General features: G+C 45.7%; 1 protein-coding gene across 6 annotated transcripts; it reads left to right on the top strand.

The window, feature by feature from the left end:
- The first annotated feature begins 2,709 nt into the window (after positions 1–2,709).
- Positions 2,710–19,944, top strand: CCRL2 (C-C motif chemokine receptor like 2). Of its 6 annotated transcripts, XM_005223061.5 has the most exons (3): positions 18,302–18,407; positions 18,510–18,563; positions 18,832–19,944. In XM_005223061.5, the coding sequence occupies exon 3, from the start codon at positions 18,844–18,846 to the stop codon at positions 19,888–19,890; it is 1,047 nt and encodes a 348-aa protein (XP_005223118.1). In that variant the 5' UTR covers positions 18,302–18,407; positions 18,510–18,563; positions 18,832–18,843; the 3' UTR covers positions 19,891–19,944.
- Positions 19,945–20,583: the final 639 nt, after the last annotated feature.

Below are 20,583 nucleotides of genomic sequence, written 5' to 3'. Positions count from 1 at the left end.
TGAGGCATGCTCCAGCACCAAGGAGGACCCCCCAGCCAGGTGCTGAGCTGTCAGAACTGACTTCCTGGCAGAGATGATGGCTCACCGAAAGCCTGAGGATCAAGGAGGGCCTTAAGACATCTCAAGATTAAATCAGCTCCCCCACCCAGAAGCATAAAAGCAACTATTTTATAACCAGACATACTTTTCCTCATTCTAAGTTGCATTTGTTTCACAACGTAAAGTTCCCATTCCATCCTTCCTAGCATGTTCAATCCAACCTCATGACTCTTCAGCCAAATTCAGGATACATACCATTCATTTTCTGTTCAGTGCTCCCTTGCCAAAAACTTTTCCCCTTTCCCCTCACTCCCACAGTTGATTCTTCTAGTGTAGTGGATCTCAACTAGAAGATGACTTTCCTCCAGAGGCCATCCAGCCATGTCTGGAGACATTCAGGTTGTTACAATTTGGAAAGAGGCCTGGAATCCCCCACAACAAAACCATACCCCAGCCCCCATCTGTCAGCAGTGCCATGGCAGAGAACCCTCCTCCAATCTCAGCAAGGAGGACCCTGGATCAGGCCCCACACAGATGGCTGCAGCTGACTCCAGACTCATGGAATATTCCAGATACTTTACATGGCCAAAGGAGACTCAGGCTGTCCACAAGCACCCATTCCTGTCACTCCACCGTTTCCACAGCCTTTCCACACCTGCTGATGCAAGACAAACCCATAGTGGGTCCCACCAGAGGTGCTCTCCGCTTCCCCACAGCATGCACAGACCTAGTGGGGGGGGGGTGGTGATCCCTGTCTCCCTACCCCCACCCTCCTCAGCCAGGTGACTTTAAAACACAGCAGTTTTAGGTTATCTTTCTCAGCAATCCAGTCTGTGCACATAAGGGAAGGGATTGGGGGGGGTGGCTATTAGATGAGGAGAAATCATAAGGGAAAGTGTATACATGTGTGATGAATGGAGAAATTTCAGTGGCCACAGTGTATGAGAAAAAACAGAGTCACAGAGAAGAGGTAGCTTCACAGAATAGGTGGTGAGTGGTTTCATGCGAAGGGAAAGTGAGAAGGGAATGGAAAGAAATGGGACTGGCAGCTGGAGAGTAGACGACAAATGAGGACAGACTTGCTAAGGAGTCTGGGCCTGTTGAAGCCAGGGAATAAATGCATACTTGGGCCCTGAATGGCCCAGGCAAGTGGTGGATGTGCTGGAGGAAGACAAGAAGTGGGGCAGGGACTCTGGGCGGAGGTTTTGGCAGTGCACCTTCTGGGACACAATGGAGGGCTTTGCCAAGGTAAAGAGCTCTGTGTGGAAAAAAACATATTTGAAAGCTACATTTTTAGTTGTTTGTTTTATTGGAGGATAATTGCTTTACAGTATTGTGTTGGCCCTCTGCCAAGGACTGCAATTTAGGGAGTGGGGAAGGTCGAGGGTTGGGCCCAGCCCAAAGGGATGGGGAGCACTGACTCCAGGATGTGGGATTCTGTTTTTAGGACAGGCTGAGTTAGAACTCCTGGAGGTGGCAGTGTCAAGAGAAGCTGGATGTGCTGGCCCTGAATTAGCAAAGCAAATGGGTGGAGATCCACATTGGAGGGGGGTCACAGGAAGTGAACACTGTGGGAATGGAAAAGTGGCTCAAGACAGGACCCAGAGGAATAGAGGCAGCAAAGGAGTCCCAGAGGAGAAGGGGAAGGTGTACTAGGCAGGGCAAAGACAATTGCAGAGGAGAGAGCTCTGGGCGGAACAGGAAATGTCAGTGGTGTTTAATACTGCCAAGCAAGATAAGAGCAGAAAAACACATCTCCTGATCCTGTGACACAATCAGAAAGGCACAATAATTTAGAAGCTCCTGCCGTGTCTCTTCCTGGGCCAACTCATGTAGCAAAGGGGCACAGAATTGTATTTCCTCCTTCCCACAGAAATGCATGATTTTTGTCCCCAAGTTCTGGGCTCTCTCAAGGACAGGACCAGCCTTTGCGGTCTGAAGGTCCTGTATACTGGGGAAGGGAAGTGCCCTTTCCAATGACCCTTTCCAGAGGGTGTAGCTGACTCCTTTGGAACAGGAAGGGATGGGACCGTGGACTCTGATACAGAGATAAAAGCTCGATCAAGGCCCCTGGGCCTGGAAGGGATTGGCTTCAGAGCCTCTGAGGAGCCTCAAGGACCAGCCTGGGGGAGCATTGGGCAGGAGGGAGCACTGTGTGCAGTTTCTAACACGGGGGCTCGCATGGGTGCTGGCCCTCAGAGGGGCCCAGAGCAATCACCCAGGCTGAGGACCAAGGCAAATCCCATCCTGCACAGTTAAAATCTGTCAGGATTTAATTCTCAAGGAATTATTTTTAAAGTGAGATGCTACTTAATTATCTTTAACTTTTGCTCATAAGAAAAATATTTTTATCTAGTTAAGATATGGTTAGTATACAATCACAGTGACTGTCCAGCATAACCAACCCTACAAAAGCTGGAGCAGGGAAGGCGAGGAGGAGAAGGGCATGCTGGGGGGTGGGGCGGGGGGATGAGCCACTTCCTCTTCCACTCTGCTCTCCATACCCTGTGGACAATGGTGAGAACCAGGGAGACGGTCAGATGGAGTGAGTGCGCAGCATGGCCTCCCTCTGCACATGACTACTCCTTCCGTCCACCATACACGTGGGTTTCACAGTCTTACAACATGATGGTGTTGAAAATTCCAGTTTCCATTTCCTGTCAACCAGGGTAAACGACATTTGCAGAAAAGCAGAACCCTCAGCCTGTGCCGTACTCTGCCCAGATGCCCACTTCAGTCCTAGGGATAGGGCTGCTGCCCCCATCACTGGAAACCACCCTCAGCCACTGGGACCTGCCTGTCTGCAGGGCGACTGAGGCCAGTGACCGCTGAGGCGGGACTGAAAAGGCTGGGCCCCTGCTCTCCCCGTGGCACGGTGCTCAAGGACCACCCCAGAGCGCCACAGAGATCAGCCGAGCCCTCACACTGTGTGGAGGTGTGTGCTGCACCCACGTCATGGTGGCTTCTCCCTCTGCCCAGTCCTGCCTCACTCACTCCCTTACACGTGAGTGTCCCAGAAGCTACCCTAACAGGACCGCTGCCGCTGAGAGCTCTGGATTGCCAGGAACGCGATCTAAGATAGCCTGATTTGGGGTACAACTTTCTCTTCCACTGAAACTCAGTCACAGATACCAGTAAGTAATAAGATGTCTCCATCTTGAATTCTGTTACCTTCCCTTCCCTTGCTCCATCTCTGGGATCCAAGTAGATGGTCCCTCAGGAACCTGAAAAAGAAGACACTAGGAGGAAAAGGGAGGAGAGGGGAAGAGGCCTCCGCACACTTCACCTGGCTAACTCGCATTCAGACTGGGCTTAGAGACTCCCACACTGGAAAACCTGGCCCGGTGCCCCTGCTGACAGCTCCTACAGCTCCTGTGTGCTCCCCTCACACAGCACGTGAACCCCTGAATTACAGCCGGGTGTGCACCTGACCATCTCCCCCCAGAAAGTTACTGCCATGAGGGCAGAGAAGGGGTCTACTTTGCTTGCCATTTTCTCCAGGGACCTGGCAAAGCTCCCCGCACTTGGGAGACATGTCCTGTAGGGTCCTGGCAGGAAATAAATGGCACATACAAGTAGGGCAACTGAGGCAAGTTTGGTAAGAAGACTCTTTACAAGATTTAGACAGGGCATGAGGAAACCACAGCGTACAGTGCAGTACCTGGTGGCAGTGAGAGCAGGCTGCCATTCCCACTGCTAGGAACAAGGGGCAGGGCACAGGCGTGGGTAGAGGCTGACAAGAGCCACTCACAGGTCAAGCGACACATCAGTCCCACCAGCAAGACGACCCCTGAGAACCACCAGGAAGGAGCCAGGGAGCTAAATCCCCTGACCTCACTCTCTAATCTCCTGCCTAAAACTCCCCATTGGCCAAATGCAGCTGATACTCAGAGGACAGAGGAGACTGCTATTATAAGATAAGGCTCCCTGGACATAAACCAAGGTGGAGGTGAGTAGAGAGTGGGTACAGCAGAGCAAAAGGAAGATATATAATCAGTAGACAATAAATACCTGGGAGAGGAATAAATGAATAGCATTTTTCAACAAATATGTGTTGAAACACTACTCAGTGGATATTTGTCATTCTGATCACTGTCTCAGGTAGACATATCAAAGGCCACACACATAAAAAGGACACTAAGCATAACTCCAACCTGGGGGCAGACAATAAAGCCTTAGGCTATGTGAGATGAGGCTCTGCAACTGAGAGGTCCTGACATAAAGCTAGTGCTGGGGAAAAGGTGAACCAGAAGAAATTCTCTCAAAGGTAGATAACAATAAGGAAGCTTACTTGTTTTCACCTAGGCTCTAATTGATTGGTGAAAAATCTGTAAGAATCCAAAACCCCAATGCTTCATGAAAATCTAAGGTTTAATTTTAGAATACCCTCAAAATGGGAGACCCCCCCAAACAGGCCAGGAAACCCTGTCTCAGGCCATCCATATTCTCAGTGCTCTTGGCTGGAACAAAGGCAAAACTCCTCCAGAAGGCAGTGCTCCCACTTCAGGCCACGAAAATATTCTCCAATAAACATGAACTCACACTGAGACTACAAAATGTACAAGGAAATGGACCTCTGTGAGTGACAGCTGGCAGGCCTAATCCTAATAGGGTCAGAACTCTGAATTTCAGGGTTGATTAAATCATGATTTGATTACAAGCGTTTTTATGAGGAATCAAAATCCTAAAACATAGACAAAATATTATTACCAGAACCCACACAGTGTTATAAACGTATATGCTACTCTTGTGGAATTTTTCTTATTGCCCTAACTCAGCGCACTATCTCAGATACAAAAAATCCTAGAAACCGCTCTGAAATACGAGGGCATTTACTCAGTAGACGTTTTCCCTTTCTTTTCCCAGGGATACACACTCACAAGTGGATGCCTTCTGAGTCCACTTGTCTGCTAATTGAAGAGTACTGAAATAATTCTCAGGACTTAGCGATTTTCCTTCTTTCTTCAGTACTGTATCTGTGGTAGGATTAGGTTTATGTACAGCTCAAATTCAGGCTTCCCAGCTGGCTCAGTGGTAAAGAATTCATGTGCAGATGCAGGAGCCACAGGAGACATGGGTTCGATCCCTGGGTCAGGAAGATCCCCTGGAGGAGGAAATGGCAACCCACTCCAGTATTCTCCCTGGGATAATCTTATGGACAGAGGAGGCTGGCAGGCTACAGTCCATGGGGTCACAAAGAATCAGACATGACTGAGTACACATGCACAGCTCAAATGCACCACTTTCAAAGTCGTGGTACAAGATCATACCCTATTTCTTGTTCATTTGCTACTGGCCATGTTTTAGAATTTTTGTTGAAACTATCTTTTAGTCACTTTACAAGGGCCTGGAGATGGAAGAGTTCATGACCCTATTTCACTCTGCCATCTTTACTAGAAAGCCCCACAGAAACGATTTTGAGATTCTATAGAGGTTTCAAAAGCTTAAGCACTGCTTCAGCTTGGGTGGCCCTAGATGTATGTAGTGGTATTTGTGTGCTGGCTTTGGAGCTTGGTTGGTGGGATTGTTGTTTATAGTTGGGAAGCAGGGAGATATTAGACACCTGTTTATGGGGCATTAGCTGTCCTGAGTCGGCAGAGCAACCAATTACATTTCACCACAAGATGTTGCTGGTGGCCCCGGGAAACCAGCCTCACTGGAATGGTGGGGACAGATGCTAGGCCAGAGGGGACTTGGTAGGGAGTGAACAACATGAAGCAGCTGGACAACTAATGAAAGCTGTCTGGGAAGAGGGAGAGTAAGTAGCTCGAGCAATGTGTGAGGTTAAGGGCAGGATTACAGTCTTTATCTGAGAGACCTGAGCATTTAAAAATTCTGGAGAGACCAACAGAGAAAGAGAGGTTGGAGCTAAAGCAAAACATGGAATACTCTAACGGAGGTTAGACAGAATGACAGCCAGAGTGCAGAAGGAGACATCAGCCTTCAATAAAAGAGGAGCAGCTGAGTCCGCGGAAAGAGGGAAGAAAGGAGAATCTGAAGCTGGGGACCAGGGAACTGAGGGAGTTCAAGAAAGGTAGAAGGTAAGGTCATTTCCTGAACATAAATGTAGGTGACAGGAATGGGCATTTGAAGAGATCGAAGAGTTTTAAATTGCTCAAAGTAGCCAACAGAAAATAGGAGAAAGTGGCAATTTGGGACATTCATAACCCATAAGAGTTAGAAGGAAAACTAGAAAAATCCTTGGAAGCCAGTTGAGACTAGAGACCATAAATTAGTCATAAATTCTGTCTTCATGGCTAAGAGGTTTTAACCAGCTAATCTCAGAAACACATTCTCAAAGAAAGAATGGCAGGGAGAAGTAGAGTGATGGGATCAAAGGCTGGGAATCAAGGGCACCCAAGGTACTGACCAGAGAATGACTACATTATAGACTATGGGATCTTAGCAAGACTAGGAGGGATGTGGCTGTAGGAAGGCCTGAGACGCAGAGGCTAGAGGGCTTGATGAAGGAGAACAACAGTACAGAAGGAGCAAATGCAGTGAGAAAGATCTAAGGAGTAGATGCTGTGATCAGAAGAGTGAGCAATTTTACTGTGAAAGTTCAGTGCAGAATCAATTTAACAAACCCCACATCTGACTGTTAGCGTGGATGATAGTGGAGTGAAACTGAAGGCCAGTGGAGTTAATGAGCTGAAAGCCCTGGGCCCTGAGTGGAAGGCAACATGGGCAATTAAGCCACCAGGATGATGGAGAAAACTAGGTGAAGAGAAGCTCCTTATCCACATACCCTTGTATTAATAAGAGGCAATCAGGCAGACAGTGGTAATCAGCAATGATGAGCAGAGGGCAGGGTGGGGGCTGGAGACCACAGCAGTCTGTTATATATCTACCTACTGAAATCTGCAGGAGTAATGGTCAGCAAGAGGCACTGGAGCCAGGAACATCACCTTCTGACCCTCAAGGATTAGGCATGTGTGAAAGGGAAAGAGCATCCTCAAGGAACATGCCAAGGAATGTTCTGGGATTCAGTTGAGGATGCCAGGAGGATTGTCTGCAGTGGAATTCAGATTTCAGAGGGCACAGAGGACAGCAATGGAGAAAAGAGAGAGTTAGGAAGGGAGGTGAGGGCAGAGGAGACAGGAAGAAGAATGGCAATCAGAAACTGACCTGGCGCACTGACTGAAGATGGCATGGATGGGGGCATAATGACATCAAGTGGCCTTATGTGTCTCAAAAAGATTGATCCCAGCAGAGCACAGGTAGGTGAAATGAAGTCGCTCAGTCATGTCCAACTCTTTGCAACTCCATGGACTGTAGCCTAACAGGGTCCTCCATCCATGGGGTTTTCCAGGCAAGAGTACTGGAGTGTGTTACCATTTCCTTCTCTAGAGGATCTTCCCGACCCAGGGATCAATCCCAGGTCTCCTGCATTGTAGGCAGGCACTTTACCATCTGAGCCACCAGGGAAGTCAGGTAGACAGTGGCTAAAAAGATGAGGGAGGGATTAAGATGCTGGTAAAGAATCTGCCTACAATGCAGGAGACCCAGATTTGATCCCTGCGTTGGCAAGATCCCTGAAGAAGGAAATGGCTACCCACTCCAGTATTCTGAAGAATTCCATCAGAAGAGTCTGGTGGGCTACAGTCCATGGGGTTGCAAAGAGTCAGACATGACTGAGCTACTAACACTTAAGATGCTGCAGAACATATCATTCTTCAGTAAGCAAAGGACTCAAGACTCTCTAAAGACTGATGTCTCCCTTCCAAGGCTGTGTTTACCCAAATTCTTTCAAGATACAGACACTAATATGTGACTCAGCATAAAATAAATGTATTAGATGAAACCTCTGAGAGAGATTGCGAAGGGTGGTGGGCAAAGCTGGGAAAGTTACCAGATCACAATGCAAGTCTGACCCAAAACAAAGGACAGAAGGAAGAAGTGGGGTGAGGGAGAAGCACCAGTCCATCATCCAGGAATGGGCCCATCCCAGTGGCCCTAGGGCCACTGGGCTGGGAGCAGCCCTTGGCAGGCAAGGCCTTGGCATGGATGCAAGGATGTACTTTTGGAGTGAGGAAGCTGGGCTCCTCAGTCAATTATCCTCGTTCCCACACAGCACTGTATAATCATAAGGGATTTGATTTAGGTCATACCTGAATGGTCTAGTGGTTTTCCCTACTTTCTTCAATTTAAGTCTGAATTTGGCAATAAGGAGTTCATTGTCCGAGCCACAGCTCCTGGTCTTGTTTTTGCTGACTGTGTAGAGCTTCTCCATCTTTGGCTGCAAAGAATATAGTCAATCTGATTTCAGTGTTGGCCATCTGGTGATGTCCATGTATAGAGTCTTCTCTTGTGTTGTTGGAAGAGGGTGTTTGCTATGACCAGTGCATTTTCTTGGCAAAACTCTATTAGTCTTTGCCCTGCTTCATTCCGTATTCCAAGGCCAAATTTGCCTGTTACTCCAGGTATTTCTTGACTTCCTACTTTTGCATTCCAGTCCCCTATAATGAAAAGGACATCTTTTTTGGGTGTTAGTTCTAAAAGGTTTTGTAGGTCTTCATAGAACCGTTCAACTTCAGCTTCTTCAGCATTACTGGTTGAAGCATAGACTTGGATTACTGTGATATTGAATGGTTTGCCTTGGAAACAAACAGAGATCATTCTGTTGTTTTTGAGATTGCATCCAAGTACTGCATTTCGGACTCTTTTGTTGACCATGATGGCTACTCCATTTCTTCTGAGGGATTCCTGCCCACAGTAGTAGATATAATGGTCAGCTGAGTTAAATTCACCCATTCCAGTCCATTTTAGTTCGCTGATTCCTAGAATGTCGACATTCACTCTTGCCATCTCTTGTTTGACCACTTCCAATTTGCCTTGATTCATTGACCTGACATTCCAGGTTCCTATGCAATATTGCTCTTTACAGCATCGGACCTTGCTTCTATCACCAGTCACATCCACAACTGGGTATTGTTTTTGCCTTGGCTCCATCCCTTCATTCTTTCTGGAGTTATTTCTCCACTGATCTCCAGTAACATATTGGGCACCTACTGACCTGGGGAGTTCCTCTTTCAGTATCCTATCATTTTGCCTTTTCACACTGTTCATGGGGTTCTCAAGGCAAGAATACTGAAGTGGTTTGCCATTCCCTTCTCCAGTGGACGACATTCTGTCAGATCTCTCCACCATGACCCGCCCATCTTGGGTTGCCCCACAGGCATGGCTTAGTTTCATTGAGTTAGACAAGGCTGTGGTCCTAGTGTGATTAGATTGACTAGTTTTCTGTGAGTATGGTTTCAGTGTATCTGCCCTCTGATGCCCTCTTGCAACACCTACCGTCTTACACGGGTTTCTCTTACCTTGGGCGTGGGGTATCTCTTCACAGCTGCTCCAGCAAAGCGCAGCCAATGCTCCTTACCTTGGATGAGGGGCATCTCCTCACCGCCACCCTTCCTGACCTTCAACGTGGGATAGCTCCTCTAGGCCCTCCTGTGCCCGCGCAGCCATGGCGTGGGTTGGTCCTCCCGGCCACTGCCCCTGGCCTCGGGCATGGGGTAGCTTCTCCCGCCCGCCACCCCTGGCCTGCGGCTTAAGGGCATGGGGTATCTCCTCCCGGCCGCCACCCCTGACCTCAGACACTGGGTATCTCCTCTCGGCCGCCCCCCCCCCCCCACCCGCAACCTCGGACGTGGGGTAGCTCCTCTCGGCCATTCCTGCACCATCGCAGTCTGGCACTCTCGGCCGCTGCCCCTGACCTCGGATGTGGGGTAACCCCTCTTGGCCGCCGCCCTTCAGGCATGGGGTCCTCCGGGCTTCTGCCCCTGACCTCAGACGTGGGGTACCTTGCCGGTGCCAGCCGGCAAAGTCGATCAGGTCCCGAGAACGTGCACGGCGGGGCTAAGAAAGAAACTAAAGCAAGAGACTACAAAGATGGGGTCGAGAGGTTCAGACACGTCACCACGAAGGGACGCAGTCTGACACCAACTTTATTCAGCATCTCATATTTATACAGAAGAGCGTGAGAAAGACAAGACAGTTGACATTTTTTCTTGGTTGGCCTATACATCTTACAAACAGTAACAAGAAATCTTGAGAGCATGGGAATGGCACCCTGTTATGTCTTACACCAGATAACATTTCTCTGTGCGTGAGAAGTTTGCACAGAACTCCAGGTGCCTGCAGTAAATAAGCGCCTAATCTCTGGGGTGGCAGGACAGAGAGCTATGTTTGCAAGCAAACCCTCAAGGACTGAGGCAGCTCCCAGAGCTGTGTCCTTCGGACAAAGGACCCCGTTCTCACGGGCAGCTCCCCGCAGTACCTCCTCTAGGCCGCGCTTAGCGCGCCCGTCACAGCCGCCTGCGCTTTAATTGAAGAAAATAGGGAAAACCATTAGACCATTCAGGTATGACCTAAATCAAATCCCTTATGACTATACAGTGGAAGTGAGAAATAGATTTAAGGGACTAGATCTGATAGATAGAGTGCCTGATGAGCTATGGAATGAGGTTCGTGACATTGTACAGGAGACAGGGATCAAGACCATCCCCATGGAAAAGAAATGCAAAAAAGCAAAATGGCTGTCTGGGGAGGCCTTACAAATAGCTGTGAAAAGAAGAGAAGCAAAAGGCAAAGGAGAAAAGGAAAGATATAAGCATCTGAATACAGAGTTCCAAAGAATAGTAAGAAGAGATAAGAAAGCCTTCTTCAGCGATCGATGCAAAGAAATAGAGGAAAATAACAGAATGGGAAAGATTAGAGATCTCTTCAAGAAAATCAGAGATACCAAAGGAACATTTCATGCAAAGATGGGCTTGATAAAGGACAGAAATGATATGGACCTAACAGAAGCAGAAGATATTAAGAAGAGATGGCAAGAATACACAGAAGAACTGTACAAAAAAGATCTTCACGACCCAGATAATCACGATGGTGTAATCACTGACCTAGAGCCAGACATCCTAGAATGTGAAGTCAAGTGGGCCTTAGAAAGCATCACTACGAACAAAGCTAGTGGAGGTGATGGAATTCCAGTTGAGCTATTCCAAATCCTCAAAGATGATGCTGTGAAAGTGCTGCACTCAATATGCCAGCAAATTTGGAAAACTCAGCAGTGGCCACAGCACTGGAAAAGGTCCGTTTTCATTCCAATCCCAAAGAAAGGCAATGCCAAAGAATGCTCAAACTACCACACCATTGCACTCATCTCACACGCTAGTAAAGTAATGCTCAAAATTCTTCAAGCCAGGCTTCAGCAATATGTGAACCGTGAACTTCCCGACGTTCAAGCTGGTTTTAGAAAAGGCAGAGGAACCAGAGATCAAATTGCCAACATCTGCTGGATCATGGAAAAAGCAAGAGAGTTCCACAAAACATCTATTTCTGCTTTATTGACTATGCCAAAGCCTTTGACTATGTGGATCACAATAAACTGTGGGAAATTCTGAAAGAGATGGGAATGCCAGACCACCTGATCTGCCTCTTGAGAAATTTGTATGCAGGTCAGGAAGCAACAGTTAGAACTGGACATGGAACAACAGACTGGTTCCAAATAGGAAAAGGAGTTCGTCAAGGCTGTATATTGTCACCCTGTTTATTTAACTTATATGCAGAGTACATCATGAGAAACGCTGGACTGGAAGAAACACAAGCTGGAATCAAGATTGCCGGGAGAAATATCAATAACCTCAGATACGCAGATGACACCACCCTTACAGCACAAAGTGAAGAGGAACTCAAAAGCCTCTTGATGAAGGTAAAAGTGGAGAGTGAAAAAGTTGGCTTAAAGCTCAACATTCATAAAACGAAGATCATGGCATCTGGTCCCATCACTTCATGGGAAATAGATGAGGAAACAGTGGAAACAGTGGCTGACTTTATTTTTCTGGGCTCCAAAATCACTGCAGATGGTGACTACAGCCATGAAATTAAAAGATGTTTACTCCTTGGAAGGAAAGTTATGACCAACCTAGATAGCATTTCAAAAGCAGAGACATTACTTTGCCAACAAAGGTTCATCTAGTCAAGGCTATGGTCATGTATGGATGGTCATGTATGGATGTGAGAGTTGGACTGTGAAGAAGGCTGAGCGCCAAAGAATTGATGCTTTTGAACTGTGGTGTTGGAGAAGACTCTTGAGAGTCCCTTGGACCGCAAGGAGATCCAACCAGTCCATTCTAAAGGAGATCAGCCCTGGGATTTCTTTCGAAGGAATGATGCTAAAGCTGAAACTCCAGTACTTTGGCCACCTCATGCAAAGAGTTGACTCGCTGGAAAAGACTCTGATGCTGGGAAGGATTGGGGGCAAGAGGAGAAGGGAACGACAGAGGATGAGATGGCTGGATGGCATCACTGACTCGATGGACGTGAGTCTGAGTGAACTCCGGGAGTTGGTGATGGACAGGGAGGCCTGGCGTGCTGCGATTCATGGGGTCACGAAAAGTTGGACACAACTGAGCGACTGATCTGATCTGATCCACACAGCACAGCAATATTTGCATGTCTGAGGTAACATTTCTCGAAACATGTCCTGCAGAGCGGTTAGTCCATACGTAACTGCAAGAGAATTAACAAGGGGGCTCCATGATTTAACAACTTTGGGAAATGCCACATACTTTCTCCAAGATCCAAATGCTTATCAGCACTTGAAGAGCTCTGAGAAGCACTGTAGTAAAGACTTGTTTTATATTTTTAGTCCACCTATCTTCTAAACATCTGTGAGCAAAGTCACCCTCCCCCATTTTTTACGTTTTTTAGCACAATGCAGAATAAACCAAACAAACGTTGAAAAAGCCTTTGTTAAGGATATAATTAACTATTTTTCTTCCAGTAAGTACATATAAAATCTGGATTTCAGAGTTCGTCATCAGGTAGCCCAGGTAGTACGAGGACTAAGCACTAAAGTGATGCTGTAAGCTTGGCCAGGATGTAGGAGAAAATGTGGGGGCAGGATGAGACATTCTCAGAATCCCTTAAATTACAACATGAAGGTATATTCCCCTTCAATCTACTGCTCAGCACCAAACAACGAACCCAGAGGAAAACTGATGGTTTTCTAAAAATAGGTTTTACACACTTTCCATCAAGAAGTAGTTCTATTTAAAAATTATAATAGCTGCTATTTGGGAATATCATTATCAAAGATTTTTTTTCCTACACGTATCAAATTTTCTGGAATATTTGCTAATAAAAATTAGATAATCTGACAGCACTGATATTTGATGAAGCCATTTTAAGAAATAGATAAATTATTGTAATTCTAAATTTTTGAATAACCTTTTCTCAGTATCATTAGATCCCTGAAATGCCACCGCACTAGGATGCATTAAGCATCCTAGCACTCTCCCATCCCTTCACTCAACTAATTTAATGTTCTATCAATCAATCAGCATCCAGTTAAGAGACAGGAATCATACCAGCAATTTGAACAAAGAAAATTCACTACCAAGAATTGTTAAGCAGTCAAAGGGGACTGAAAACCCAAGGGAGGAGGAAGCAGATATAGGGAGCGGCCTCCAGGCTGAGGCAGAGCGCCCGAGAAGGAACACACCTGGAAGATGCCTTCCCTCGCAAATCTGAGATTCAGACCTTGTCAGAGAGGGTGACTGCAACCCTCTAGATGGTCAGGAAATTTGCCAAGGTGCTGCCCTTTGGGGCTGGTGAGTAGGAAACTGCCTGTAAGGGTACCAGCGAGACACACAAGAGGGTGGGCATCAGTCTCCACACAGCACTGTCAGGTCATCCCAAGGAGCGAAAACAAACAACAAAATCCTGGAACCAGAATGAGAAGCCCCTGCCTCTTCCTGTGATTCTCAGCGCCTTCTGTACTAGCTGGCAAAGGACAAATGTTTACAGAGTTCAGCTTGAGGATCACGAAGCAAAGGAAGGAAGGTGGGTTAGGGGCTAAAAGGCAATGAATTACTAACAGATGCACTGCACCCTCAGCTTTTTTTTTTTAATGGAAAACCAATGTAACATGAAGAATACTTCTGCATCTCCTGTAAAGTTATTGCTAAGTGTGTTTTCCAGTGTGTTTCTGTGTGCCTTTGCTCAGTGTGTTTTCTGATCTCCTTGATACAAGAACTCAGTAACAAGAAGAAAATGAGATGAGTATAAATTATTGGACCTAATCATTTGCTGTTTCATCTCATCAGAGATTATCTTGTCAGCAAGGCTTTCTCTGACTATTCTACATAAAATGTGAACCCCCAAACCACCCTGGCCCCTCCTAGTCTCCTTCCCTGCTTTACTTTTTGCCACAGAACTTCTCTCCTACCACCTTCAACTTACATACTTATTTTGTTTTTGTCTGCAACGTAAGCTCCATGAAGGTCAGGATGTTTGTCTACTAAACAGAGCTGGGCACGTGCTATGCATTTTATAAACATTCGTTGAACAAATGAATGATCTACATGTTATGGGGGGAGTAAGAGTTATAACATGATAGCCTCCTATACTGAAACTGGGACTGAACCTGAATAAACACTTTTCTAAAAACATACAGATGGCCAACAGACACATGAAAAGATGTTCAACATCATTAGTCATCAGATAAATGCAAATCAAAACCACAATGGTATTATCACCTCATATCTGTTAAAATGGCTATTATCAAAAAGGCCACAAATAACTAATATTGGTGAGGATGTAGAGAAAAGGGAACCCTCGTACACTGTTGATAGGAATGTAAATTGATGCAGCCACTATGGAAAACAGTATAGAGGTTCTTCAAAAAACTACAATAAAACTTCCAGATGACCCAGCAATTACACTCCTGGGTATACATCTGAAAAAAAAGAAACCACTAATTTCAAAGATATAAGAACCCCAACTTTCACAGCATTATTTACATTAGCCATGATATGGAAGAAACCTAAGTGCCCATAAACAGATGAATGGATAAGGAAGGTGTGGTGCATACATGTACAATGGAATATTAGTCATAAAAATGAATGAAATTTTGCCATTCACAACAACATGGATGGACACAGTATTATGCTTAGTTAAATAAATCATAGAAAAACACACACTGTATGTTATCACTTATATGTGGAATCTAAATTAAAAAAGCAAACTCACGAATATAACAAAACAGAAAGAGCCTCACAGATGCAGAGAACAAACTAGTGGTTACCTGTGGAGTGAGGGAAGATTCGGGGAAGGGCCAAGAGAGGGGTAAAGGGTGAAAAGATACAAACTATTATGTATAAAATAAATAAGCAATATTGATATATTGCACAACACAAGGAAATATAGCCATTATTTTGCAATAATTTTGCTGTTATTTAGTCACTAAGTCATGTCCAACTCTCTGCAACCCCAAGGACTGAAGCACACCAGGATTACCTGTCCTTCACTATCTCTGAGAGTTTGCTCAAACCCATGTTTATTGAGTTGGTAACGCTATCAAACCATCTCATCCTCTGTCATCCCCCTCTACTCCTACCCTCAATCTTTCCCGGCATCAAGGTCTTTTCCAATGAGTCGGCTCTTCACATCAGGCAGCTGAAGTATTGGAGGTTCAGCTTCAGCTGAACCTTCAGTCCTTCTAAAGAATAACTTCAAATGGAGTATAATGTATAATATCCTGAATCACTATGTTATACACCTGAAACTAATATAACACTGTAAATCAACTATACTTCAATTGTCTAAAAAACTGGGGTTTAATTATATGTATCACAGAATCACGTGAAATTTGAAGTTTCCTAGAGAAAAGCATTGTTCGGTAAGGATCATCCTAACTTCCTGATATTCAAATGGACTTCACTTTCGGAATTATTTTATTTTGGCTTGATTCCCAGAATTCTGCTTATTTACACCCAGACCTTGGATTTCTTTTTTTTTTTTTTAATTGAGCATGCAGCTCACAAACCTTAGAATGTAGTGAAGTTTCACCAATAATGATGACCCTATTACAGTTCCAGATACTAAAATGGTAAATAAAACCTTCCTCCTGCCTCAACTTTAGACTTGTAAACAACTCCTTCCTACTAATTTTCAAGAATCCCATGGTCTTCGAGATCAAATATACAGTATAGTGATTATAGACAACCAAATTGTATTATAAACATTAAATTTGCTAAGAAAACAGAATTGTTTTCACCACATAAAAAATTGGTAATTTTGTTAGCTAACACTACCATGGCAATCATATTGCAATATAAATGTATCAATATGGCACACCTTAAACTTCTAGAATGCTTTCTGTTGATTATATCTCAATTTAAACAAAAAAGAACTCCAAGGTCTGGGTGTAAATAAGCAGAATTCTGGGAATCAAGCCAAAATAAAATAATTCCGAAAGTGAAGTCCATTTGAATATCAGGAAGTTAGGGTGATCTGGAATTTACCGAACGATGCTTTTCTCTAGGAAACTTCAAATTTCACATGATTCTGTGATACAGATGAGGCACCTGCTTGCTGCTATTTTCCTCCACTTAACCACACAATGTGCAGTGTGTATGTTCATGGGGTTTTTTAAGTTTCAAAGTTTGACTTGACCCTCACTCCCCTCTGGGAGACTGACCAGTAAGCATCAGGCAATAAAGCACCATGAGGCACCATCACTTAGTCAAAGTTGTGGGGGGACTGATGTGTCTCCAAATAGCCCAGCTGCAGGGGGCAGAACCCCCAGGGCGCGGTGACCCTCACTGACTCACAGAAGCCATACTGGGGGATGATGGAGGAAGACTTGCTGGGAAATATTCACAGCCCAGGTTCCCAGCAGCACCAATCTCTCCCAACCCCTTCCAACCCCTTCATACAGAGGAACATCACGAGTTTCCCTCTGGGTTAAATTTAATGCTTGTCACATATCTGTCCAGGCCTTTATTGTTTATTTTTCCTTTCCCTTAATAGTTCCCTCAGTTATATTTCTGACAGATCTACATTCTGCACTATCACTTCAAAAACATCTTTGGCATTAACAGAAGTCTTTTAACCAGTGAAATGAACAGGAAGCCAACATGTAAGACTGGTCCCCAAATTAGGTCCATCACAGGTACAAACAGTCGATCCAGGAGTTCATACAGATTTTCCAGTTATTTCAAGTTATTTTTTTCAGTTCATCTTTCTTCCCAACCACCCCCATCTCCCTTCAAATGTGGACTCTCAGCTTCCTTTCTCTCTGGCCTTAAACGTCACCCACCCCAGCCTCAGTCTAGGGTTGAGCTTGTTCCCTTCACGTTCTCTGCACGGCATTTTGATAGAGCCTGTGTCCTCACCATGGAATCCTCGTGCACTAGACCCTTCTTATAGGAGCAAGGTCAGCTCCTAACATCCTTCCTAATTCCTTGGTTCCATCACATCGATTTCCCCCAGGCTCACTGGTACTGAGGTCTCATCTCTGAACCCACTCTCTTCTCAAATGACATTATTCTGTGGCTTCCACTGGCACCAAATCCTCCCTTGCAGCCCCATTCTTCAGTCAAATATCTGACACACAAAAAATGTCTCTCAGAAAGAATAAAGAAAGTCGCTCAGTCGTGTCCGACTCTTTGCAACCCCATGGACTATACAGTCCACAGGATTCTGCAGGCCAGATTACTGGAGTGGGTAGCCATTCCCTTCTCCAGGGTATCTTCCCAACCCAGGGATCGAAGCCAGGTCTCCCACATTGCAGATGGATTCTTTACCAGCTGAGCTGAGGAAAGCCCTGTTACTGTTCCTCTCAGCTACTGCTACTTTCAAAAGTAACAGTACGAGTCCAAGCAGGGTTGCTCACCACAAGTTCTTGAAGACTGACCCATATGCTAATACTGATGAAATGCTCCAGGGGAGCGTCAGCCCCTGGTCCGGATGCACAGTCACCGCCAGTCACTGCGTGTGACACTTCTCTGCTGCTACCCACTACCTGCTCAGAGTTGCACGTCAGAGCACTTTCCATCCCTCCCTCAGTATCACTGAGAAGCAGCAATAACTTAGTTCCTTATCTGGGGCAGCCAGCAGGATGGCCACAGGGAAATCAAAGGCGGGGTGCGGGGTGGGGGTGGGGAGAGCAGCAGCAGGAGCAAACAACTTCCCGGTTTCTCTTTGCAGCTTGAGAAACTATCTAGGGGTTAGTGGGAGCTTTCAAGTTGCTTTATTTCGCTTAGTCCCTGAGACCTGTGACTGGTGGGACACAGCCACCAGGGGGATAAACAGTGGTTTCTCTTGCCCCAAAGGGTCAGGGGCCGGCTATTCAGAAGGAAGTTAAGTCTTTGATCTGGCCAGACGGCTCCCACAGCAACTCGTAGGTCAGGAGGCTGTTCCCTCCCCTCCCAGGAACTCAGTCAGTGGTAAGTCATCGACGTATTTAACCAGTTGTGTCCACTTGATACTTAGGGTGGTTTCACTTTTGCAAACATTTATTTATATCCTTCGAGAGAACTCAGACTTCTCTGCCTATCACAGGAAGCTGTTTACAGAGGGTGAGCAAACTTTTTAAACACATAGGAACTGTGACGGACACCAATTTTGTGAAACTAAACCCTGGTACTTAGTTCTCTTTAATTGTGTTTTTTCTTATATAGCTTCAAGTAGGCAAGTCTTGTTTCTACCAAGAGAATGAAGTTGTATGAAGAAGGGTAACGTTTACTTTTGTCTCCCTGTGGTAGCTGGTATACTACTAAACACCTAAGTGCTTAATGAAGGGATGAATTATAGCAGCTGTGCTCAGGATGCAGGGGCATGTTAAAGAAATGTTTATTTTAAATCTTCTAAGTTGAGACCTGCTCTGGCTAAAATAAACACCAGAAAGGACGAGCGTGGCTGCAGGGGCTCTAGTCCTGTGTGCTGTTTCATCCAGGACCACATAGCTGTATGAAGGGAAAATAACCTTTCATTTCTCCCCAGGGCAGCCTGAAGATGGCTAATTACACGCCAGCACCAGAGGATGACTACGATGTCTTCATAGAGGATGATCTGAGTGATGACGAAATAGAACCATGCACCCCATACGACCCCAAGATTCTCTCGGCCCAGCTGGTGCCTTACCTCTACACCACGGTGTTCATGGTTGGCCTCCTGGACAATATCTTGGTTGTGTTTATCCTGGTAAAATATAAAGGACTCAGGCAAGCAGAAAATATGTCTTTCCTCAATTTGGCACTTTCGAACTTGGGTTTCTTGCTCACTCTGCCATTCTGGGCTTACGCAGCCTCTCATGGGGAGGGCTTTGATGACCCTCTGTGTAAAATTCTCCTGTTGCTCTACTCCATAGGCCTGTACAGTGAGGCATTTTTCAATGTCCTTCTGACTGTGCAAAGGTACAAGGAGTTTTTCCATGTGAGAAGGCGTTTCTCGGCCTGCAGGACTGTGGCCGGCAGCATCTTCATAAGTGTTCTAGTGTGGGTCACAGCCACTCTGGTCACTTTGCCTGAACTTGTTTCTTACAAACCTCAGATGCAAAGCCAGAAATACAAGTGCTTCTTTACCGGACTTCACTTCTTACCAGCCGATGAGACATTCTGGAAGCATTTTCTGACCTTAAAGATGAACATCTTGGGATTTCTTTTGCCACTGTTTGCTTTTGTATATTGCTACGTGCGAATGAGGAAAACACTCCAGTTCAGGGAGAGGAACTATGGCCTTTTCAAGCTTGTTTTCACCATAATGGCAGTTTTCCTTCTGATGTGGGGACCCTACAATATTGTACTTTTCCTGTCTGCTTTCAATGAACACTTCTCCCTGCATGGCTGTGGGAGTAGTTACAACCTGAACAAAAGCGTTCAGATCACGAGAATCATCGCCGCCACCCACTGCTGCGTCAACCCTCTCCTCTACGTGTTTCTTGACAAGGCATTTAGGAAACACCTCTGCCACCTTTTCTACCTGTGTAGTGACACTGCACCTCAGCCCACTGAGGAACCTGCCCAAGGCGCCTCAGGGGAAGAATATCACCTTTCTAGCTAAATGGAAACTAGCTCCTGTCAAAGGCAGGATAAATAAACTTCGATTTTTCACTCATCATCTTGTTCTGTCCAGTCATTTTTTACACATCTGTATATAAAATAGGACACAGGGAGAAAAGGGGGCGGCGAACAAACATCCACCAAGCATTGAATCTGTCTCAGGCAACGTGCTAGGCTCTTGACAAACGCAAGCTCCTCCACATCTCACTGCTTGCTCATGATATGGGTGGAATTAATCTCCTTTCTCTGGGGAGGAAACAGGCTCAGAAATTTGTCTATGATCACACAGCTAGAGAGTGGCAAAGCTGGGACACAAACCCAGTGCCATTCACTCCAGAATCTATGCTGTGGCCAGCACACCAAACTTTCAAAATTCAGGCGAGAAAATACATACAGAAAATATGCACTTTTAAAACCAACTGAACCACATTCTGAAAGAGAAGCAACCTACTCCCACAGAAGCAATTTATCAGGCACCTTTCCTTTCATGTAACTGAAAGAGCTGGCTAGCTGGAGGCTCTGGATAAAAAGAGGAAAACAGACTTTCTCTGTGGAAAGTACTCTGGGTCTTCTTGGCTACTTGCCACACCCCCAATGAGCCCAGACAACCCCAACCGCTGAGCCTCCCAAGGTTTCTAATACTTCCTCCTATTTAACAATAGTAAATGTAACATTGTGTCTAGAAACCTTTAAT

The sequence above is a fragment of the Bos taurus genome, chromosome 22, assembly GCF_002263795.3.
Source record: "Bos taurus isolate L1 Dominette 01449 registration number 42190680 breed Hereford chromosome 22, ARS-UCD2.0, whole genome shotgun sequence".
NCBI classification, from domain to species: Eukaryota; Metazoa; Chordata; class Mammalia; order Artiodactyla; family Bovidae; genus Bos; species Bos taurus.
The sequence above is the reverse complement of the archived record's forward strand: the minus strand, read 5'-3'. Positions and strand labels throughout refer to the sequence as shown.

Bases quoted from the DNA above. Each gene is read 5' to 3' on its own strand.
- CCRL2 (XM_015459667.3), top strand. From the start codon at position 18,844: ATGGCTAATTACACGCCAGCACCAGAGGATGACTACGATGTCTTCATA.